This window comes from Rattus rattus, chromosome 9, assembly GCF_011064425.1.
Source record: "Rattus rattus isolate New Zealand chromosome 9, Rrattus_CSIRO_v1, whole genome shotgun sequence".
NCBI lineage: Eukaryota > Metazoa > Chordata > Mammalia > Rodentia > Muridae > Rattus > Rattus rattus.
The window spans coordinates 32,840,982-32,865,936 of record NC_046162.1 but is presented as its reverse complement, the minus strand read 5'-3'; the positions used below and the strand labels follow the sequence as shown (position 1 = coordinate 32,865,936).

At 47.9% G+C, this 24,955-nt stretch overlaps 1 protein-coding gene across 1 annotated transcript; it reads right to left on the bottom strand.

Annotated features, from left to right (window-relative positions):
* Positions 1-40: 40 nt before the first annotated feature.
* Mrnip (MRN complex interacting protein) lies at positions 41-24,351 on the bottom strand. Its single transcript, XM_032911648.1, has 7 exons — positions 24,244-24,351; positions 21,998-22,057; positions 15,239-15,327; positions 5,730-5,805; positions 3,062-3,219; positions 2,402-2,486; positions 41-645 (listed from the first exon to the last, which is right to left on the bottom strand). The coding sequence occupies exons 1-7, from the start codon at positions 24,307-24,309 to the stop codon at positions 148-150; spliced, it is 1,032 nt and encodes a 343-aa protein (XP_032767539.1). The 5' UTR covers positions 24,310-24,351; the 3' UTR covers positions 41-147.
* Positions 24,352-24,955: the final 604 nt, after the last annotated feature.

The window sequence follows — 24,955 nt, the reverse complement described above, 5'->3', positions numbered from 1 at the left end:
AGCCGTGTGATCCTTACTAGTGGTAGCAAGAGAAACAATCTGTTTGACAGGTGTGTTTATTGTTGGGTTATTTGTTCCAAAGCACCCCCATCTGTGACATGGAGGACTGGCATTGAGGGATCATGTAACGTATGATCAGAGTGAAGGCTACAGGTCATCCTCAAAGTCCTCTCCGGTTGTAAAGAGGTTGTGCAGTTGCATGGATGGAGCCTTCTGTGTCCCTTGAGCCAAAAGCCCACCATCTGCTTGAGGAGTCCCCATGGCCCATGGCTGCTCTGGGGTCTTCCTGTCAGGCTTGTCTGGCTGTGGGGTGGTAGTGTGAGTGGTTAGAGGCGGCCGGATGGTGGCAGGGGCTCTGATGAAGTGGCCTTCTCCTGGAGTCTTGGTCTCAAGAGTCCCTTGCTCAATTTGTGCTAGGCCAGATCGCCTGGTGCCCTCCTGCAAAGGACTTGATGGTTTCCCATCCACTTGTGGACTGTTCTCAGGCGATAGGAGAAACCGTGCCCATTTAGAAGATGGGGCATTAACTTGCGTGACAGGACTTGGTAGTTTCCACCTTGGAAAACCGAGCTCCCTGATGTGGTTTGTGGTACTGAGGGCAGGGCTAATGCCTTGCTGCTCTGTCCCAGACAGGCCAGTGGAGTCCTGGAAGTAACCAGAGAAAGAGCCCCATTCAGCCTGGCAGGATGCTCAGCTCTCACCCTCCTGCTCTGCATAGCTTCTGGCTAATCCCTGCAGACCAAGAACATGCTGCTGTTGTGAGGTTTAGCAAATCAAGTTCGTAAATGCCCCAGCCTTACCCCGACCCGATAAATCCTAGGACCACATCTCTCTATAAAGAGACATCTGTCACTGAGTGAACAATCTACTGGAAGCTTTGGGTCAGATCAGCAGACCCCATGAGGAGATGTGAGCAGGAAGGGGCCTAGACACCTACCACCTAGAAAGCTGAAGTCAATACCACCTGTACATTCCCAGCTGGGCCAGAACATCTCTTCAACACTGGACTGTGGTCAGGAGCCCAGGTGGCCACACTGAGGTCTCTGGGATGTGACAAGGTGCTAGACCTGGCTTTTCCCAGCTCAGAAACCAAAGATGCAAAGGAAACAGTATCACTGCTTACAAAGGGGTTTGACAGTAACACTGGATCTTTGCATAATGTGTGCCCAGATAATGCTGAAGACTGACTGGCCGCTGACGTTGGCTCTGCCACTGAACTTGCTGTTAACTCAGACGCCTCAAAAGTCTTAGTTCCTCTAAAACAGCAGACTGTGGTGAGATTGGACACTGACTCAGTTGTAGTGTTTGTTTCTAGGATGTGGTCCATGGCAAAGTCTCTGTAACTTACTACCATGATTTTGAATCTATACAATGGGACTATACCTACTGGAATCACTAGGTAGTTCATGAAACATCAACAATTAACTCTTGTCTCTGGTGCTGTGCCCTGCTCAGCATGCAGTCTGAGGCTGAGCTGAGCTGGGCAGGCCTTCACTTCTTAGAGGCAGAGGAAGTAAAAGAGAGCAAGAGCTCTCATTCCTAGGGCTTTCATAGCCCTGCAAAGCAAAAGCTACCCTCAGCTGTGCTGAATGTACAGTGGGCCTGCTAGGTCTGCGCATCAGCACACTATCAAGTGAGCAGTGCATTTCCCTGGATGAGAGCCCAGGGCTACTCCTAATGTGACCAGGCTGACAAAGTTCTTCCACTCTGCAGGATCAAACAGTTGTCTCTTGCCAACCTCAGTTAACTCCAAGGTCTCAAGATGCCCTCTTGGCTGTGAGATAACTGCATGGGATGATGACCATGATGATGTCTTGCTGTATGTCTGAATGCCCTTGAATTCAGCTCTTCCTGCGTCAGCCTCCTGAGGACTGGGGTTATGGGTGTATTCCACCTGGCTCAGGAGTTGGCCTTTTTGGAGGGATGGGGAGGAAACGGTCTACTATGTACCTTGGAACTTGCTAGGTAAACTAGACTGGCTTTGAATGTACATCTAAGTCCCCTAAGTGCAGAGATTAAAGGTATGTGCCACCATGCTTAGCCCTAGGATGTAGCTCTAAGCAGAAAAGACACAAATCTCATGTTAGAGGTTGGACTTTCTAGTATACACATCTCTTCATCAACTGTGAAGAAATCGAACATATCTAAGTTTCGTGTGTGCAGTCTTAGTGCTCATGAGGCACAGAGAAGGTATTATAACCTGGGCCTAAAAGCTTGAGGCAGCCTAGGCAATGTGGCAAGGCCAAACAAATTCCATGGGGCTGGGAGTGGAGCGTAGCGTAACAGTAATGTTCATACTTATCACACACAAGGCCCTGGCTTAAAGCCCTAACACTGCACATGTGTGTTCACGTGGATGCGGACGTGCATGCAACCCTATGTTGGCTCCACGGTCACTGACCTGGTGTTGAAAGTTGTCCTCACCACTGTCCACACCCTGGACACGTGGGCTGTGTGCAGGCTGCCCTGTGCTCTGATCCCATTTCCTGGAGAAGAAATAACACACTAAGCTCTTACACAGTGATCTCACAGAGAGCAACGAGGTGGTCCTCTGGCCTGACATGGGGGGGGCCTTTTCATCCCCTCCAGGTCCCCACACCACCTCCAGAGCAGTGCGGTCGGGCCTCCTCTTCCGCTTGTGTTGTTGGACTATTCTTACTTGAATTGTAATCTCAATTTCTTTTGCCCTTTGAAAGTCATGCAGCATCCTGAGCTTAACAGAGCTACTCTGGAAACTTACTAAGACACAGGGAAGTCTGGAGAGACTTCCAGGCCCACTGATTACTTTAGCCACACTTCCATGGCCATCCGCGAACTCACGGTGCTCCTACTTCAGCGTCCTCAGGAATGGAGCTGGTGGCATCCAGGCCGGTGGCCGAGCTGGCCTTCTGCTCCCCTCCGCCAGGTGGCACACACTGAGGATTGCAGTGACGCCTGCTGACATTGCCCACCCACTGCACTACAACATGAGCGTCCCATCAGTGACCCCTACGAGCTGCTCACTAGCCCCCTTCAGGAGTCAGTGCGAGCATGGGGAGAGCTGATGAGACCAGTTTGGCACCTCTTCCTGGGTCGGGCTGGACTGCAGGGCAGATCTGGCCACTCAGCACTGGCTGAGAGCTGTGTCTTAAGAGCAGGTCTTCCTCTGTCCAGCTCCTGGCCCTCACAGTCCTGGTCCAGATACTTCAGCCAACGGGACTCGAGGGGCTCAGACAGTGCCTAAGTGTCAGAAGAGAAGGCAAGTCTCAGAGTTTTAAAGCAGCCTAAGCCCACCCTATAACACGTAGGCCAAAGTTCCTAGAACCCGTGTCTCTCTCATCACTAGGAAGGACTTTTAGTAGGGCAAAATGTGGACACAGCTGCCCTGAGTGAGACTCTAGAACAATGGTTCTCAGGCTTCCTAATGCTGCGTGCCACCCTTTAGTACAGCTCCTCATGCTCTGGTGACCCCAACCATAAAATTATTTTCTTACTACTTCATAACTGTAATTTTGGTACTCTTACGAACTGTAATATAGGTATCTGATATGCAGTACATGTGATATGCGACCCCTATGAAATGGTTGTTTATCCCCAAATGTGTCTCAACCCACAGGTTGAAAACCAGTGCTCTAGCAGGCTGGTGTACACAGGCCTAGCAGGGCATAACTTGTCACACACCTTCCCAATGTCAACACTCTCCAACACATGTTCACCCATGATGAGCAGAGGCACAGTGATGAGGGGTTTGCAAAAAGCCAATACTTAAGACAACAAATTGGTGCTCCAAGACACTCTAGATTTTTGTTTTCTTTTAGACAGGGTTTCTCTATGTAGCCCTGGCTGTCCTGGAACTCCCTCTGTAGACCAGGCTGGCCTCATACTCAAATACATCTGCCTGAGTGCTGGGGTAAAGGCGTGCACCACAAACTCAGAGATCTGGTGGCCTCTGCCTCCTGAGTGCTGGGACTAAAGTCATGTGCCACCACTGCCTGTTGACACTCTACAATCCTCAAACATGAAAATTCCTGAAGACCATACAGTTCCAGAGAGGAGTAAGCACTGGTGCTCAAACCTGGGACTACACACGCATCAGGCAAGTGGCCTACCCTAGGCTGCATCCCAATCCCTAGCCCCAGGTATTACTTATAGTAAGAATGGTATGAAATAATCTTTGTAAAAGGGCCAAACAGGGCCAGGTGTGGTGGCGCACACCTTTAGTGCCAGCACTCAGGCAGATCTATTTGAGTATGAGGCCAGCCTGGTCTACAGAGGGAGGTCGAGGACAGCCAGGGCTACATAGAGAAACCCTGCCTCAAAAAGGGAAAGGGAGAGGGAGAGGGGGAGGGAGAGGGAGAGGGAGAGGGAGGGGGAGAGGGAAAGAAAGAGAATTGGGACTGAGAAAAGGGACTGAAAAGGAAATGTATACATGGACACGTACATGCATGCACACACATGCACACACACACACACCCACACACACACACACGTCAGAAGGGCTGTTTGTGTGCTTACAAGCACTTCCTTTGTTTAAAATATGAAAGCAAAGTGCAGAGAGAAGGTGGCCAGTGTAAGTCATGAGCAGAGTAGGGTCACAGCTGCAGATGGGTCGCAGGAGTTTCCATGCACCACATAGGTAGTCACAGTGCAGCATCCTGGTTTAATACTGTGTCAGGTAAGTCAGTCACTAGCTAGGTGTGGTGGTGCACACCGTAATTCCAGCACTCAGAAGGTAGAGGCAGGCAGATCTCTGTGAATTTGAGGCCAGTCTGATCTACAAAGTGAGTTCCAGGAAAGCCAGGTCTGTTACACAGAGAAACCCTGTCTCACAAAACAAAACAAAATAAAAAAGAAGCCAGTCACTACCCACCCAACAGTGGCTGACTGGCTGGACACCTATTTTGTAAACTTTCTTTCAGGCTCTAGGGGCAGAGAACACTGCACGCCATTCCTGCCCTTGAGGAGTGCCCAGTCTGCAGCAAGGGAGGGAAGAGGGTGGATGCTGCAAGGGGAAAGCACTGAGGTCCAGGGAGCTCTGCAAGCAGACGAGGAACATCCAGGTCATGATATATGCACCTCTGCAAAGGGGCAAGTTCTTTCCCCATTGTGTTTCCTGAGGTGTCACACTGGTGCCTGCCATGTGGATGCATCAGTAAGCATTTGCTGAAGCAGTGACTTTGTTGTTGTTGTGTAGATTCCCCAGCCTTGGGGGTACAAGGCAAACAAGTGAGTAAGGAATACTGTTAAGACTTAGTTCTGGGCTAAACTTCTGCTCAATATCCCAACACGCCAGACTCAAGTGAAAAACTGAGTCATGTGTGCTAACTTGGAACTGAATTCCTGGAGAGCAGGAGAGGCGTGGCCCAGTGTCCTAAACAGGCCGGTGCCTACGGACAGGAATTCAGTGACTAAGATGATGCTTAGTCTCAAAAGGAGGCTGAACTGAGCCCATCAGTCACCTCCCTGTGGTTCTGCTCCCCGTCAGCTCACACAGGAAGTCACCTGAGGTGTCAGTTTACTTTCTGTTCAGTTTCTTCCTCTCACCCCTGTGTAGTCATCAAGCGTCTACTCATCTCACTGGAATGCTCATTCTGTTTTGTGGACTGAAGGTCCTGCCTGACTCTAACAGGCAAACAAAGCCGACTGAGATCTTTAACTGCCTTGTAATGCTGTCCTTTAGCAATAGTTGAGTGGAACCTTCGCACACATAGCAGCCCAGGGGACAGGGTGGGGCAGTAGCTTTAGCTTACCTGCTGACTTCCATCCTTAGCCTGCTGAGGGCCTGCATTTTCCTCTTCACTGGCATTTACAGCTTCCTCCACAGACCTTAAGGGAAGATGTCAAATAATGACCCTGTGAAGCCACAGGAAGATGTAGAACAGGAGGGTGAAGCAAGTGGGTACAAGAACTGGCAAGGCTGGGGCTGTCCTGGGGCGTCACAGCCATATCCCTGCTGCCCTCATGGGAGGTACTCATTTCTCAGCACTTCAGGTGGGGAAGAGCACTGTTGGTTTTGCAGAGCCCTGGGTTCAATCCCCAGTGTTCACAGACACACCTAGTGTACATGCATACAAGCAACAACACTCAAACAAATAAATAAAACTTAAGTCTTTACTTTTAAAACTTTTAAAATGAACTAATCGGGATATAACATTTATACTTAATAAACCTAGCTGAGTTTTGTTGCTCTGTGGTGGTACCAGGTCTTGCTATGTAGCTTTGGCTATCCTGGAACTCATTACGTAGACCAGGCTGGCCTCAAACTCACAGAGATCCTTTCAACTCTGCCTCCCCAGTGCCGGGGCCCTGTGGCTGTTGCAATGGACATTACATTGACGACTGCTGTGTACTATTTAAACTCAGGGAGAAGGTGGCTGTGGAGATGGTTTGTCTCCATGTGTCCTGGTTAAGAGCATTACCGGGAGACCGGGGTCTGCTCCTACACCCTCACTGGTGACACCGTCAGCAAGGGTCCTTGGTGCCAGCAAAATCTCCAGATCCTCCTCCTTCCTCAGCTGCTGTCTGCTGGGTGTTTGAAAGCCATCTTATTTTTCGGATGTTGTAAGACATCTGTTTCAATCAAGTCCCCTTGTTATTTGTTCTTTTTACTTGGAAGGAAGCCTCGCCCAAGGGGATGCTTTAATCTGCTTGGGAGTATTTTTATTGGGAACACAGCTAATCCGTTAAAGAATTCCTAGTCAATGTCTACTGTGGTTTTAAAAGTTGCCATTTGCGGGGGTTGGGGATTTAGCTCAGTGGTAGAGCCCTTACCTAGGAAGCGCAAGGCCCTGGGTTGGTCCCCAGCTCCGGGGGGGGGGAGTTGCCATTTGCCTACTGATGTAACTGGCAGAGACTTTCCACATGGAGCATGAGGAAGCCTGGGGTTTCAGTACAGGAAGGGCTGCTCTCCTAGTTCTGCGACTAGAACCACCTATGTCCTGTTCTTGCCTTTGCTTCATCTTTTCTGTTATAACAAAAAAGACGGAGAAATTAGGTTTGTTTTCTCTCTTCCTAGTTTGACCAGGTCGAAGTTGCAATAAACTGGGTTTCCTTTATTAACTTTCTGGTCTCCCAGCTTTTCGTTTAGAATTGGTGAGGAGTGAACCTACTCTCTGACCATGTCCCCAGCATGTCTGGCACCAGAAGTAGTTTGAGGTATGGCTTTCGCCGAGACTACCTACTCTGTCCCGAGCACAGTAAGCAGTATAGCACATCTTGAAGCCAGACTGGAGAAGACTTTCAGCTTCCTTCTATGAAATTTATTTTGGTGATGTGCTGTCCTTTGCATTCCTATATAAGTTTCAGGATCAGTTTTAGAAAGAAAAGAGACTTTTTTTCAGTGTTGGGAATGAAGAAGGCCTCCTGCACCATAGATAAGTGTACAACCATGAAACTACATCCCAGAGCCAAATCAAATCGATAATTCTGTTTCTTATTTAAAGTATTTTACAGTTATCTCTTTGTGTGTGTGCGCGCGTGCTTGTGTATACATGCTGGCATGAAAGAAATGGGAAGGTCAAAAGTCAACTCCCAGGGGCTGCAGGTTTCCTCCGACTACGTGGATCCCAGGGATCGAGACGTGGGTTGTCAGGTGCCTTTACCCCCTGCACCATCTCACCGGTCCTGGTACTTGGTTTAAAAGATCATTTACCCAAGTGTCCACAGAAGCCACACAGAAACACGGTTTCACTTTGTATGCTGAGTGCGTCTCTGTGATAGAGGTGAACTAGCTGGGTTTGGTAGTCTTGAAGGATTTCCCTGTTTGTAGACAGAACAATGGATTCATGTTTAGGGTTTACTGTGTTTCCTAAGAATGTTAACTCTTTGATTTTGTAAAATGCTCTCTCTTATCATTTCATATACTACACACGCACACACACAGCAGGCACACAGGCACGCAGGCACACAGTACTCAGGACTGAACTTAGGGCCTTTCTCATGTTACACAAGACCACTGGGTTATGGCCCCCATCCCACTAATTCTCCTCAGCTGCATTTAATCTCTTGCAGCACTGGGGTCGATTTATTTGGGGTTTTTTTTGGTTTTGTTTTTTTTCTTTTCTTTTCTTTTTTTTCTTTTTTTCTTTTTTTCGGAGCTGAGGACCGAACCCAGGGCCTTGCACTTGCTAGGCAAGCGCTCTACCACTGAGCTAAATCTCCAACCTGTTTTTTTATTTTTTTTAACCCTTGTTCATTTGTTTATATTCCCAAAGCAAGATTAAATATAGAAACTTCATCAGTCAGGCCCCAGTCATTGGAAGCCTGACCTCTAATGACGTGTCTCATAAAAACACCTGGAAACGAACTCCTAACTAGTACTGGAAAAGGAGGGCCACCATGCTGTGCTCCATATGGGCAGGGGCCTATCCTCACACTTTCTCCTCCCTGTCTTCCTCTCTCTGCTATTTGCTACCATTGTTCTCCGGAGTGGGAGGAAGCAGAATGTGAGGCAGTGCAGGCTCCCTGCTCCCCTCCTGATGTGACAGTCACATAGATGACCAGGCTTTTGTTTCTCCACATCTCATCATTTCATGACTGATCTGTGGCCAAGTTTTAGGCTGTGAGACCCTGTGAGGTCAGCTGAGCCCGAATATTATCTGACTCCAGACTAAAGGGTGGCTACAAAGTGAACCCATGCTTTATTTTCATAAGTGTGTAGGGGTGCTCTGTGGGGTCCACAGCTAAGGGAACTCAGGATTCTAGGGATGAAGTGTGGCTGCCCCTTCATAGGGTCCATGTTGTCTCGCACTCCTGTTCTATCTAACACTCTGTGGCCACCTCCACTGCTGTGGGACCCCTGTCTTCCTCTCCTCTGGCATGGAGGCTCTCCTTCTCGGCTGGTGCCTAGCACCCTGTGTAATCTCTGTACCCAGCATTTCTGGGACTAGTAGTGGGGCCTTGAAAACTGCCTGATGCTCAATTGTTTTTGCAAAATATGAAGACTTTGGTTGCTTTATGCTTGGGATGTAAGCAGATAAAACAGAAGCATTTTTTGTGCTTCAAATAGTCATACCTACTCAGACAAAAAATACCCTGTCTTTTCCCCTTATGGGGACTGTCAAGACCAAGTGCGCGCGCTCGCGCGCTCTCTCTCTCGCGCTCTCTCTCTCGCGCTCTCTCTCTCTCTCTCTCGTAGGCTTGTCTTATTAATTCCTGCTAAAAAGGGTACAAGGCTGGTGAGCTGGCTCAGAGGGCCAAGGCGCCTGCTGCCAAGCCTGACAACCTAAGTCGGATCCCCCAGGCTCTACAGCATGGAAGGGGAGAAACAGCTCTTGCTGTCACCTCTGACCTCCCTGCATGTGTACTGTGGGCATAAACTAAAGGCAACCACACTTCAATTTGATAGGTGGGTCCTGGTCATCACTCTTTGGTGACCACACAAATAAATGTTTAACGGTGTTTTCTTGTTTTTTTTTTTTTTTTTCAGAGCTGAGAACCAAACCCAGGGCCTTGCGCTTACTAGGCAAGCGCTCTACCACTGAGCTAAATCCCCAACCCTGTTTTTTTTTGTTTTTTTTTTTTTTTTTAAAAAAAAAACATGACCATTCTGGCAGAACAATGGGACCACTAAAGGAGAAAACAGACTACAGTTAAGTCTAGAGGACCACACAGCAGCATCTTAAATCCCAAGAAAGACCTGGTTCTCAGGGCCACAGCTTCATAGGCCCTTCATCACCACTAACTAGCTTCTGGGAAAGAAGAAAATTCTGTAAAAATACAAGTGCTCTTGGTCCAGCCTGCTGTCACCAGACTCAGCAAAAGCCACCATTTACTATCTCCCAGTTCTTCAGAACTGATGATGCCTTTGTGACTACAAATGGTAACACAGGGTTAATGTTTAAAAATCTGTTCTTTGGCTCTGTGTGCTCTGCCTCCTTCTGACTTTTCTCCTAAGATAATTTCATTAACTGAAGGTCATTCAATGTGGAGCTTTTGTCATCTTGGCTGGCTTTTGCTGGAATGTAACATTCTGTAATTCTTGGACTTTTGTTTGACCAAGAAAAAAATGTTTATAATTTCTTTTACATTCAAAATGACAGTGAAATCTGCTTTAAGAACTACCCTAGTCAAGAATAACGTGCAAACAGATAACCTTCAATTATTACATTATGCCGTACACAGTCTAGTTCTTTTAGCATACTGGTAAGTTTATATGTCATGCTGCTTTGCCTCCTAACTAGATCTTCAACATGAAGTATTTTAGTACATCAAGGAAGAAAATGAACAGAACCAGTAAGTAAGAGAAAATGGTGTACAGTATACAGAATGTAAGCATGAAAGTAATTTGGGGATTAAAGAAGGATTTTTGCTTAGTAAAAGATTTTGTCCTAAAGTAAAATAAGTTTTTCAGAATGAAGAATAACAATAAGAACAAAACCTTAGCTACACTTAGAAAGACTGTGGAAGTCGACCCTTAGAGGGGCTGGAGAGGTGGCTCAGTGGTTAAGAGCACTGACTGCTCTTCCAGAGGTCCTGAGTTCAATTCCCAGCAACCACACGGTGGCTCACAACCATCTGTAATGGAATCCAATGCCCTCTTCTGGTGTGTGTGAAGACAGCTACAGTGTACTCATATGAATAAAATAAATCTTATAAAAAAAAAAAAAAAGCCCACCTCTGTGCTTCTTCTGTTATTGTAAAACAACCAGAATCAACACCAATCAACCAACAAGGCCTCCACACAGCTGAGCCTGTGCTACTCCTCTCAGTCCCACTCAGCCTCTCCTGTGAGTCTCAGGCGCGCAGGAGCTCTGGGGCACCCCTGGGCCCAGGACGCCTCTCCTATCGTCTCCATTCTCTCCTTCATCGTAGGGGCTGACAGGAAGTAAGATTCAACCCCGATTCTCTGCGTCCTGTGGAACAGCAGTCTCTTGCCTTCCTGCTCTCTACTGCGTGGGTGTCCCCTTCAGTCCATGTTTCTTCCTTCTGCACTGTTGGCTTTCGTGGTTTGAATAGACAGGGCTGTGGTTGGTCTTTCTTACCCCTCTACTAAGATTTCTTTTAAAAATGTTTTTTTGTTTTTTTTTAAGGATGTGTGCATGACGGGGGGGGGGGGCTCAGATGGAATCAGCCGATGAGTCTGAGTCTGCCTCTCTCCTTTGACCTCCAGTGGCTTCAGGTGTGAGCGCTCACACAGCAAACACCTTATCCTCTGAGTATCCTGCCTGCCCTCTCACAGGACTCCTTGTGTTCTATGACGCTCTCAACACCTATCCATATTTGTTTTTTGCAAAATCCAATAACCCCTTGGGTAACTCTGCGGGAATCCTCCTGGGAACTCTGCTGCCTGCATTTGGCTCTACTGTCTTGTCTCTCTTCTTCTTTTTTTTTTTTTTGGAGTTGGGGACCGAACCCAGGGCCTTGCGCTTGCTAGGCAAGCGCTCTACCACTGAGCTAAATCCTCAACCCTTGTCTTGTCTCTCTTATTTGTTTGTTTATTGTTTTTTGAGACAGAGTTTCTCTGTGTAGCCCTGGCTGTCCTGGAACTCTGAGACAGCCTGCCTCTGCCTCCCGAGTGCTGGGACTAGAGGCCTGCGTCACCACCGCCCTCCTGTTCCATCACCGTTTTAGTTTGTCCTCTGCTTTATGGTTTGAACCTTACTTCAACCTTCTGGAATTTTTCAGATCATCAAGCTCCAGATGGTATTGTCACAGAGACATTAACGATTAGTCACGTCATCGATGCCTGTCTCCTGCCACAGAGAGCCTCTAGGTCTCCAATGATGTCATACTCTAACCTTGTGATGGACACTCCTCTCTGCAATGCCTCTCAAGTGTCCACATCCTAAGATCTTGGGACCCTGGCATGAGTCAGCAAAGCTAAGAGGCATCTCTGGCCCACACCTCTCTGAAGATCCAGGAGCCTGTTCTGTATGACCTTGTTCATCTGTCAGAAAGGTAATGTAGACACGAAAGACCAAAAGTAAAAGTAAAATTCCCACTTTTATGAATACAGTAACGATCATCTGAAGGCTGATCCTTAGTGGCCCATAGAGTTTACAGGAATACCTGGAGCCTGACCTCTTCCACAGTAAAATTTACTGCTTGGTAAAGTAACAAGATACTTTGCCTGTCCACCTACTTAGAAAACTCTCACACAACTGTCCTCTCAACTGCTATAACGAATTCAGTTCCCTTTCAGTCCCACGATCCCACCCCAAAACCAATGCTCTACTTCAGTGCATTGCAGTGAGTTCTCTCCTTGTCTATTTTGGTAAATTCTTTTACCTCCAACACCACCAAACTTCCAAATACAGTCCCATATCAAGAAGAAAGAGAGCATTAAGGGACAAGAAAAGAGGAAGAAGCCTTCATCCAAGTCGTCTGAATTCTCTCAACAGCTAACTAGCAAAATTCACTGGATACTGCCTGATAAAACATTTGATTTTATAGAAATGTCAAACTAGAATGTTGCAAGGTGTGGCGGCCCACCTTTAATCTCAATATGCAGGTGAACTTTGTGAGCTCGAGACTTAGCCTGGCCAAGCTACCTAGGCTATACAGTGATAGCCTGTCTCAAAACAACAACAACAAAAAACCCCAAATAAACAAACCCCAAACCAAACCAAAAGAACAACAAAACAAAGCAATACAGGCAAACAAAATCTCAAGAGCAAAGTGTACCTTTGAGTTTACTCATTTCCTGTAAATTCAGGCTGTAAACCTGTAACTTTCTGTGACTTGGACAAACAAGAGTATGAACTTTGTCTACAGTAAACACACGCCTTAAGTCTGGCATGCTGGTCTAACCTCTTACTGAACACCATAGATGCAGAGGCCTATCTTTCTGAGTTCCAGGCTAGCCAGGGCTATACACAGAGGCTCTGTTCAAACAAACAGTCCCTGTAGCCTAGCACAGCTAGGGTTTCTTGCAGGGGGGGGGGGGGTGGGGGTAGAGGGGTGGGGGGTGGGGGGTGGGGGGGGGTGGGGGTGGGGGTGGGGTGGGGTGGGCCAGCTAGACGAAGGATGCTGAGAAAGGCTGTCCCAGAACTCATGATGTAGATCAGGTAGCCTCAAACTCAACTGCCTTTGCCTCCCAAGGAGGTGTGAGCCACCACCTGGCTAAAACTTTTAAAAATAAGTTCAAAACTTCATACTGAGTTGTCCTGAGAGCCTTCTGAGGCAAGGCTCTACCTTCAGTGCACATGGTGACACACGGTGACACACACCTTTAATCCTGACATTTGGGTGGCAGAGGAAGGTGGCTCTCTATGAGTTCAAGGCCATTCTGGTCTACAGAGTGAATTCAAGGACAGCCCAGGCTATAAAGAGAGACCCTGTCTCAAAAGAGCAAAACCAAAAAGGAATCCTATCTTTGCCTGAGTAGAGCGATCTCTGGGCCAACTCAGGGCTGCAGTCAGGAAGGTAGAGAAGCATATCCTGTTTCCAGGGCCACTGTCAGTCCCATACAGACCATCTAAACCAGAATGTACCTTTCCCAAGGTGGGTCACAGAGACTCAACCCTGGCTTGTCTTTCTGGTTATAGAATATCAATAAATTCTTTGTTCTACCTAATAGGTCCCCAGGACCTCTTCGTTCTAGAAGAATGAAGATACTCACTGGAAGAAGGAATGCTACACAAAGGCCATGAATGTCAGAGCTGACAGGCTCTGGGCTTTCCTGACGGTGTATCAGCAATCATGTCCATCTACATAAAAACCCAGAAGGCAGGCGGGGTTCAGAGAGCTCCTGGGACCAGGGAGGCAGGCAATGAGAACTCATGCTGTGCCAGGAGGGTGGCACACTCTAACACCAGGGGAACAGAAACTCCAGCCACTTGTGAGCCTCCCAGACCTCCCCGTGCGCCTGTCCATATGGGTGCTTTATTTTGAGACAGGGTCTCATGTAGTTCAGGCTAGCTCTGAACTCACTATGCAGTCAAGGGAAACCTTAAATTTATGACCCTCCAGGCTCCATCTCCTCAGTGCTGGGATTATAGGCATCCAGATCATACCCAGCTTCCACTTGGCTTCCCCCCACCCCTTGAGATAGGGTTTCTTTGTGTAGCCTTGGCTGCCTAACTTTGTAGACCAGGCTGGCCTTAAACTCTGCCTTCTGAGTGTTGGGATTAAAGGTGCTCCTACTACACCCAGGTCCTTTTGGCTGTCTCTAAGTCTCAAATTGCCAGCCCTGCCCTCCCTGCCTTGTTTGTGGTTGAGCACAGCAAACACATAACACACACTTTAAGTTTTGTGGGTCCAGGGCCTTGCCTGCTGCTCATGCTCCATGCTAGCTGGCACTCCACAGACTTTAAAGTCTGCACATTCACTCCTTGACCTTTGTCTGCTGGGGTTCTTAAGGGCAGGTTGTAGCTAGGCTGCTGCAGAGAAAAGCTGCCCTGACCTCCATCTCCGGGGCTAAGTGGAAACAAACTCTTAAGCATGGCTCTCAGGGTGAGAGCAGAGGCTGAAGCCCATTGGAAGGCTTCCCCGTGTGTCAGTGTGTCGGAGGGATTTCTTCAGTTCAAGGTCAGTATGGGGCAAGCATCCTGCTGCACAGTGGGGCTTTCTGTGCCTCACTGTATAATGGGGCATAAGCCTCTGGACACTCAGCGGCTTACAAGGCACTCAGAGCCAGGCAGAGTGGCACACCTGTCACCTCAGTGTCCACAGGTAGAGGAAAGAGGAGCTAGAGTCTGAGGCCAGTCTCAATAAAGCAAGAAGAAGCACTGAACCCACACACACAGAGGACCACGAATTGAGACTCCATCTCTAAATACAAGTAGGACAGTCCCCTACTGAATCAACGCAGTTCTGTCTGCAGTTTCCTGTGCCCCTCAGACATCAACCTGTGATCTTGAGTACAGACCCAGGCGCTCTGCAGCCTAGGTGTCTGTGTGGATTTTGACTTTCACTTCATTCTTGACCTCTTAAGGGACCTTATTTTCTTGCTGGCCAGGTTTGCATGTAAACTATTACAGCCACAGGCTGGTGACATGACTCAGCAGGTAAAGGCACTCGCCACACAAGCCAGGTGACCTGAGTGATCTTTAGAACCGACACAATGGTAGAATCAACTTTACAAAGTTGTCCTCTGATTTGCACATACACACACACACAGACACAACAGTAATAAATAATGCATTTAAAACTTCTATCCAGAAAAAAATTAGTTATTTTCACTGAAAGCACCGCTCAGGGTGTTTAATCCGTTCTGTGTTGCACGTGGACTTGTAAGGAATTTATCCATTGCAAACTCCCATCCCCAAGTCAACATGCGACAAGGTAAAAATTCTCCATTCCTTTCAGAACACTGTACCTGAGTGACAGCTCTGACGCTTGTCCTTGAAGCAGATTTAGCTTTTGGACATGGCGTCTACAGTCAGCACCAGAGCCTTCGCCGTAAGCCTGAGGAAAAAAAAAATTAAAGTGTTAGCAGAATGGTGAGAAACACTTAGGACAACACTCGCAAAGCTTGAGGTGGTGTTAAGAATATGCAGGTCTTGGGCTGGAGAGATGGCTCAGCAGTTAAGAGCACCGACTGCTCTTCCAGAGGTCCTGAGTTCAAATCCCAGCAACCACATGGTGGCTCACAACCATCTGTAATGAGATCTGGTGCCCTCTTCTGGTGTCTGAAGACAGCTACAGCGTATTTATATATAATAAATATGTAAGGAAAAAAAAAAAAAAGAAAAGAAAAGAAAAAAAGAATACGCAGGTCTAGCCAGGTGGTGGTGTTGAACACCTTTAATCCCAGAACTCTGGAGGTAGTGACAAGTGGCTCCCTGAGTTCCAGGGCAGCCTGGTCTACAAAGGGAGTTCCAGAACAGCCAAGGCTACAAAGAGAAACTCTGTGTCCTGGAAAGATTCATAAGCAAATGGCACTGGCATTTCTGACCATCCCACTAACATGCAGAATTTACTAAAGCCAAACTCAGCCTGCATTGGGAATCCAAGCAACTGCAGATGGAAAGACACTAGTAGGAAGGTCTGTGTCAGTGCTGAACATCATTTGTTTGTTTATCACTATTCCCCAAAGCAGCACAGTACTGTACACAACACGCACAGTTAGCTATTACAAGGCACCAAGAGGTGATTTAAACTATGCTAGAGGATCTGGGAGTGGCAGCACAAGCCTTTAAAGCCAGCATCTGGGAGGCAGAGGCAGAGGCAGAGGCAGGTGGATCTCTGTAAGATCCAGGACAGCCAAGGATATGTAGAGACCCTGTGTCCAAACAAACAAACCAGTACACAAAAGGCAGTAGAATGTATCTGTGAGTCTCAATTACTTGGGAAGCTGAGGCGGGAGGATAGCATGAGCACCAACTGGATAATATAATCCCAGTCATCACGGCTCAAGAAAACACGCTGCAGGATATGCAGAGGTTATGTGACATTCCATAGAGGGGTCTCCATGGTTACCGAGGGCTGGCTGGGACTTGAATGCTGAACTCTTGGTTGACAGATGAAGTCCAACGGGACAAGAGAGCAGAGGAGATGTTCTCTAAGCGTTTACTGTTCCCTGCCACCATATCTGCAGACAGTTCCCAGTGCATGCTGGGCCGAGAACTCCTATGGACTCCTGGTGTATGACAGAGCAGAGTGGCCACGTGTACTTTGTGTGTGATGTGCACACTGCAAGGTGCGTGGCACTGCAGCCCAGGAAGCCAGGCGGTCTGTCTGGACCAGGAACCAAGGAGGTAAGGTAAGAATGGCTGAATGCAAACAGAACATGGCGGCACATGATTTTAACTCCACCACTCAGAAACCGAGAGAGACGGGAGGACTGCACAGGTCTGAGGGTAGCCTGGACTACATAGCAGCTATGTAGTCTCAAACAAAACCAAACTAAAAAAACCCAAGCAGCTGAGTTTTATCTATTTCGCCTGTCCACTACTCAGCACAGATGGGTTGTGAATGATGAATTGTGCATTTTGATGATGTGTATGTACTGTGTTCTCATTTGTTTGAAATTGGCACTGCAAAACAGAAAGGCAAACAGCAAAATTCATGCTATTCATTGTGAAAGTGACTTTTCTCTGCCTGATGTAATTGTTTCTGAAGCTCTCTGCCTCTGCCTGCGAATCTAGGTCTAGTCCTGGAAGCTTCTAGCCTCCGTACAATCTAATCTAGGCCTAGAATGTTCTCAGCCTCTGAGACCTCCTGCTGAATAAGCTCACCCTTCTTGTACTTACTGACATGTGGCTGGCTGGTCAGCTGATCTGGCTCAAACTCCTCTCCAGGCTGACTGGTTCAATCCGGCTTCTCTCAGTTTCTCCTCAATTGATCTGACCTTAAACTTCTGCCTTCACCTGTGTCTAGCTTGTTCTCTCTTCAACCTGTCTCTGTACAACTCTTCTGGTAAAACTGCTTCCCCTTCTCCACCTCCTCACTGCTCTCAAGTAGCTCCCTTTCCTCTCTGTTCTTGTGAGAGTTGGGCAGATCTCATTCTGTCAAATCTTCCTCTGATCTGTCCCTTTGTCTGCCACTTTCTTTTTTTTTTTTTCTTTTCTTTTTTTTGGAGCTGGGGACCGAACCCAGGGCCTTACGATTGCTAGGCAAGCGCTCTACCGCTGAGCTAAATCCCCAACCCCTGTCTGCCACTTTCAAACATGGGTGCCACCTTCTACAAACTAACTCTATCTTCATTGTTTGCGATTAAAGGTGTATACTTAGGGTGTGTCTGTATTCCAGCTTTATAGGTCTGTGTTAAGGACTGACCCAGACCACCTTTAGTAAGAGTTTTGTTTTTGTTTTGTTTTTTTTTTTTCCAGTAAATAATACAACCTTGGGATTCACAGTGTGACCAAATACCTTGCGACAAGTGATATGAATTGTTGCCTTAAGAAGAAAAGACATTAAACTTAAAGACAAGGCTTAAGGCTGAGTGCTAGTTCAGGGTGAAACATGGGCAGTATGTGCAAGACCCTAGGTTCATTTTCTAGGACTCCATTCCCTCAGGAAAGAAAAACCTGTAGTGGTTTCTTCTCCTGCCAATTGAACAAGAGACTCCATATTTTCAGTCTGCACGTCTCACAACTAAGAACCGTAGGCCACCTGGCGGGCTCTGACCAGGGCAGTGCTACAGCCCAGCATCTTTCCTTTGTAACTTTTTCTATTCTGAAACAGACTCATGTATTCTAGGCTGGCTTTGACCTTCTCCTGGCCAAGGGTGACCCTCTTTTCCCCACCTCCTGAGCACCAGAATGCAGCTGTATGCCACTGTGTCCTTTTTAAGGAGGATCCCTTTGGTTACAGTGTTGGGAAGTGACCTGATGACAGAAATAGGTGGGTGAGTTAGGAAGCTACTGCAAACAGTATAGGAAGAGGTTGACTCAGCCAGTGAGGTTGGATGAGGCCACCCTCTGGATCTAATCTTATTGGCAATCAGTTGTCATGTGAGGACTGTGAACTCACCTCTTTGGCAACATGGAGGTCACTGACTGGCCACAGCAGTCAAGGCCTAGTAGAGTGTAGTCCTGTCTGCTGTGTGTTCAAGTGAGGGTAGATAGGAGTTGGGCACAGGGGATGGCAAGATTAAAGAAGACTGATAACCTGCATCTGCTTTAACAGTGGAGGTAAGCTCCCTACTGCACACTGAGGCACATCTTCCTCTGTGGAGACACAAAACTAGACTTCAGTCTCTGGTCTGGGCTAAGTAAGGGTTTGACACTAGCTTTCTATTGCAATGTCAGCTACTTCTGAGCCTGGCCCTAGAAGCCTCCTGGGAGCTCCCCAGTGTTCTTGCTCCTTTGGCCAGAGGCAGGTGGATAAACCTTACAGAATAATAGAATGTCAGTAGCTCCCCTTACACTTCTCAGAGGACAGAAACAACTTCCTGGGGTTAAGCTGCCTGACAACCATAGGCAAGCACCACTCCACTTCACCACAGGGGAAGCCTGGCTCCCTGAGGACTTAGGCATGTGGTAGCAATCCTTACTCGGCACTCAGACCCCCCAGCTAGGCACTCCTATCTGGGGACTTGAGTCTCAGCTGCCTGGCACAGAAATGGGTATGTGTTAACCACATTGCTCTCCCAGCACTCCACGATGGACCTGGCTCAGGATGGGGTTCTGTGTGTTGAAACAGGAAAGGCCAACAGAAGCCCTGAGAGCTGGGGACAGGGTGATAGCAGGATTTTGGGGGGTGGGGTGGGGGCAGGCAGTTAGCATAAGCAGTAGGTCTTGAACTTACTAATGTGCTTTAGTGTCCTGAATGCAGGATGGCAGACATGTGTCATTGTGTCTGGCTGGATTCTCAATTACAGAGCCCCTGTTCAAGGACTAGGCAAAGTTCTGTTTTTCCTGACAGGCATCACCGGCTGGCACGTTCTTTTTGTTTGTTTTTCAAGACGGGGTTTCCTGTCTGTTTGGAACTCACTCAGTAGACCAGGCTGGCTTCAAACTCACAGAAATCCAATCATTTTAACTCTGCTGAAGTCATTCTAAATGAACAATGATGACAACAACAACAAATTTTTCCCTTTTCCCCCCGTCTCTCTCTTCTCCCTCTCCCTTTTTTTGTTTTTGAAACAAGGCCTCATGTAGCCCAGGATAACCTGGAACTTTCTATGTAGCGGGGATTGACCCTGAACTTTCCCCCCTAAAATTAAATTTACTCGTCGTATTTCACAGGTGAATGTTTTGCCTGGATGTGTGTCTATGTACCACATATGTGCGTGGTGCTGTCAGAGGTCAGAAGGCATCGGATCCTCTCGGACTGCAGTTATAACTGTGATTCACCATGTGGGCACTGGGAACCAAACCTGGGTTCTCTGTAAGAAAAGCAAGTGCTCGAAACTGCAGCACCCGCCATCTTGGCTGCCCCTCCATCCTAAACTCTTGCCCTTCTGGTCTCTGCCTTCTAAGTGCTGGGACGACAGGTGTGTACCAGCACATCCAGTTTTTCAACTGTTTGACGACTGTGCTCAGGGCCCCGTGCATGCTAGATAAACACTGTTATATCCTCAGCTCCCAAAGTGCTTCTGCCTGTCACTTCCCGGAAAGTGAATCTTCCTGCAAAGAAGCCCTTTAAAACAGTGATGCACACTTAGGACTCCATCCTAAGGAGATAGTACATAGTTGGCCAAGTGAGCAAAGAGGCAGTTCCCTGCAGGTGCAAGGGAATAGCTGTAAATGTAACTTTTATCCTTCTGCAGTATATGTCTCCGAGGTGTACTGCCTCTGTCTGATAACCTAGGCCTAGTCCTGGAAGCTGCTAGCCTCCATACAGTCCAATCAAGGCCTAGAATGCTTTCAGCCTCTGAGACTTCCTGCTGAAAAAACTCACCCTTTCTTGTTCTTGTTCTTGTTCTTGAGCTCTGGCTGATTCAACTCTGTTGCTCAGGCTCAAACGCCTCTCCAAGCTGACTGATTCAAACTGGCATCTCTCAGCTTCTGACTGAATTTACTCTACTTGGCTTCATAATAACTTTAGCAATCTGTACTAGTCTACCGGTTCCTTCTCATTCTCCTGTCTTCTGTCTTTTTCCTTCTGTCCTTTTCTTCTGTCTCCACCTGTGTCTAGCTTGTTCTCTCTCTGCAACCTGTCCCTGTACAACTGTTCCAGTAAAACTGCCTTCTCCCTCTCTCCCTGTGCTGTTCCCTCTTGTGTTGCCTCTCTTTCCCCTCTCTTCTTGTAACAGTTGGGCAGATCCTGTTCTGTCGAATCTTTCTCTGATTCACCACTTTGCCTCTGAATTAGATTTCACTTTCAAACATGGGTGCTTCCTTCTACAAATCAACTTTACCTTCATTGTTTGGGATTAATGTCTGCATTCTGGCCAGATCACAGACTTTTTTTTTTTTTTTTTTTTTTTTCTTTTTTTTGGAGCTGGGGACCGAACCCGGGGCCTTGCGCTTCCTAGGCCAGCGCTCTACCACTGCGCTAAATCCCCAACCCCCAGATCACAGACTTAAAAAAGGTCTTTCAATGTTGCTGAATTAAAATTCCTCTATATACAGCTTGGTGGAAGAGTGCTAGACTAGCATTCATGAGGCCCTGGGTTCAACCCCAGCACTAAAGAAAAAGTAAATGAAAACTTTCACTGCAGAGTTGTAAATCACAATAAAAATGACAATCTCCTCTCATCAACGTGGGACTGGTTATCTGTCTACTCGTCTAATAGAAGCTGATGTTGAGCTCTCACTGTGAACAGGGCAGTGCTCTGGGCGTTGAAGGCCCATCAGTACCTAAAACAAGGAAGGCTTCGGTTCCTCTGGTGCTCTTAGAGTGGGCTGGACAACACCCACGTGGATGCTCAGCTTCCACCAGGGAACTGAGTTGGGCCCCAACACTGAGCACAGGTTCCTAGGAGGAGAGGATTTGTTTCAAGGTCAGAAAGAAAGTCCCTGTGGCTGCAGGAGAGGGGGACGATGGGAGGTGAGAAATGCAGTACTAGAGGAGAGCAAGTGAAGGACCCCAGAAAGGACAGGATTTGGGCAATGTGTGCTATCAACCCCTTAGGTCGGTCAGTATGTAAAGAGCTGAAGAAATGTGCTGCTGGCTACATGAAAGCAAAGTGCTCCCATGGCCTCTACTTCTGAGGCCGCTCCCTCCCATACCCCGTTGCCTCTGCCTCCGCCAACACACAGCTGCCCACCCTTAGTTAGGTTTGGCATTCTGTGACTACAGATGGTTGTGAACTGCCCCATGTAGGTGGATGCTGAGAAGCAAACCCTGGACCTCTGCAAGAGCAGCAAGCATTCCTAACCACTGCACCAACAAAGCTCTCCGGGCACTCCACTCTCCCTGTTACATGCCCGTGTTTTCAAGATGCACGTCTAGTTTTCAACATGTGTATGTGTGCACATGTGAATGATTTCTCCTCCCACAGAAGCACATCTGTAAGCCCAGCACTTACAATGTTCCTACTCCCTGTTGTCTCCCTGTGCCCGACATGCAGAAGGTACTGGAGAAACACTTGCTGAACCCGTGCAGGCACTGCTCCACCCACTGAAGATCCAGGAGGGGGAGGAACCCAGGGTGCAGCAGTTCTCTAGGGTGAACTGTGAGAGAGAAGGGTCCTGGCTGTAGAGAGAGAGAGAGGCTGGGCCCATTACTTCTCCTCAGTACTTACCCGCACAAAAGACTGCTTCTCTCCACAAGCCTTGCATGTCCACTTGAGACTCTTCTTCACCTACAAATGAAATTTTAGAAATTACAGTTCAAACAACTTCATATGGCAGGCAGATCTGAATCTGAGGTATAACTTCGCTATACCTTCAGCCCTGAAGGTAGTAGCATTTTAGGTGAGGAAGGAATATATTATTTAATAGTTGGGTGCTGGGAAGACTGGTCATTTGTATGGGACAAAATCCAGTTGGAGTTTTTGCCATTCCAGGGTCCAAAAAAGGAAAGAAGGAAGGAAGGAAGGAAGGAAGGAAGGAAGGAAGGAAGGCAGGCAGGCAGGAGAGGGGAGAGGGGGAGAGGGGGAGAGAGAGAGAGAGAGAGAGAGAGAGAGAGAGAGAGAGATTGATTGATTGATTTCAGTGGGTAAAAGCTTATTTGCTGAGCAAAGTGAGGGCCTGGGGTCAGATCTCAGTAGCCATGTGAGTCTGTGTTCACAGGACTGTTGGAGGTAGAAACGGATCAATGGGGATTGCTGGCTGCCAGTCTGGCTCCAGGTTCAGTGACAGACCCTGTTCCAGAGAAATAAGGTGGAATGACAAAGCAGAACAATGTTCCTTTCTGGCCTCCATGTGCTTATCTGCATACAAGCATGCATATAACAGACAAGACACACAGACACAGACACAGACACAGACACAGACACACACACACACACACACACACACACACACAGACATGGGGAGGTTGGAGGGGGACAAGGAAAGGGAGAGTCCAGACCTGGGGATATGTCTCAGTGCTAGCTGGTATATCAGGTAGATGGCTCAGTTGTTAAGAGCACTGACTGCGCTTCCAGAGGTCCTGAGTTCAATTCCCAACAACCACATGGTGGTCACAACCATCTGTAATGGGATCTGCGGCCCTCTTCTGGTGTGTCTGAAGACAGCTACAGTGTACCCATATACATAAAATAAAATAAAATAAAAAGAAACCGACTGCTCTTCTAAAGAACCTAAGTTCTGTTCCTAGCACCAATGTGGCAACTCACAACTGTAACTCTAAGTCCAGGAGATCTAAGACCCTCTTCTGACTTCTGTGGGTACAAGGTTGCATGGGGTGTAGACATACATGCAGGCAAATGTTCATACACATAAAACGAAAATAATTTCTTATATAGATACAAAAGTTGCTTGAAGAAATGTCATTTAATATGATGCTTAACTATACAAAGATATCTGGGTTGATTCATAAAGCTTCTGGCATTAGAGATATACTCTCTAAGTACTCAGGAAGATGGGCAGGCATTAGGAATTAGAGGTCAATCTAAGGTAAATACTGAAATTATTTCTTGGAAACACCCTCAAAACCAAACCAAATTCCACCCTGTAAAACAACAGAACCACTACCACCAAGACTATGATTTGGGTTGGGGATACGACTCAGAAGATGCCTAATGAGGTTGAGGCAGGAGGAGCTAGAGCCTGGAACCAGCTTGAGATATGAAACAAAGCCTCTCAAACAAACACCAATCCTTATCCTGTCTAACCAGTCATGGGTTGTGCTGGCTCTAATGAGCACGGGAGTGGGAGTGGGGGTGGGGGCGGGTAACTATTACCAAGCCGATAAAGCCACAGGTGGAGGCACCAAGTGGCATCCGAGTCCACCCAGGGAAATGTCAAAAAGGAGTCCAAACTGCTTATACCTTATTCAGTTTTGTTTTGAGACAGGGTCTCTAGTCTCCCAGGTTGGCCTCAAACTCGCTAAGCCCTCCTCCCTTCAGTCATTCATTGACATGCCTAGCCTATTTTTAGGCTGTGTGAATGTGAGGCAAACACCCAACCGTAGGGTTTTAAAAGCTCTCCGTTCACTGTAAAAAAACTGAGAAGAGACACTGAGTGTGATGATGGGCTAGGTTCTGCACAGGGGACGCTACTCCTTAACCTGGGTTCCTGACCATTCTGCTAGAATGCAATGGAAGCCGCCTCAGAAGAAACGACTACTGTGGATTCTACAACGACCATGCAAAAATACGTACACACCGGGCTGGGTGGAAGAGCGCGCCCGCAGCCCTGAGCAGAACCCTCAGCAGCCAACAACAAACACAAACAAAATGAAGAGGCATGCTGTGAAGTGACTGCAATGAAGCACAGCCTTCAGCCTCGTCACTGTCATTTCCCATGGCCATACGAGACGCGGCCCGCCATATCTTGCCCACCATCCTGCGAAGCAAGAGGGTGAGGCTGACGCCCACCACACCTGATGCGCCTGAAAGATGTGGCAGCTGCAGCACCGTAGAACCCGAGACTGCTGAGCCGGCGCCATTCAGGCCTCAGTCTCCCGCCGAGAGCTCGCGCTCCACGTTCCCGCCCAGGCCCCGCCCACCCTACGATGGTTCCGGCCCCTCTAGGCACAGCACCGCTTCGCATGCCCTGGTGCGTCTCTCAGCTTTCCTCTGGCCGCGTGGGCCCCGCCCTTGCAAGCTTTTGAGTCGTTCTAGCCCAACGTCTCGGTGGTCACTGCTCGCCCTTCCCGCCTCCCAACCCCTCCCCCTCCCCCCTACCAAGCATACAAAACAAAAAACAAAACAAAACCGCTAACTGGTTGGTGTTCCTACATGTTTGAGCCCTCTCATCCAGCGCTTTGGCTCTCTGACTCTGAGGAGGGACGGTGCTTTTCTAAAGCAGTCCACCAGGCAGCCAGGACATCTACGCATGCCAGACATTAGAAACTATCTTGGTTTGGTTTGGTTTTGAATTAAAGCTGTCGTTTGACTGTAATCTCAGCCCTTACAAGGCGACGGCAGGAAAATGACAAGTTAAAGGTCCTCTTCCCCTCCAGAGTCTGAGGCCGGTCTGGGATAGATATTAGACAATCAACATTGTAGGAAAATGGATGGATCCGGAAAGTGTAAGATTAAGTGAGGTGACCCAACTTCACAAAAGACAGAACTCTCCATGTTCTCCCGCAT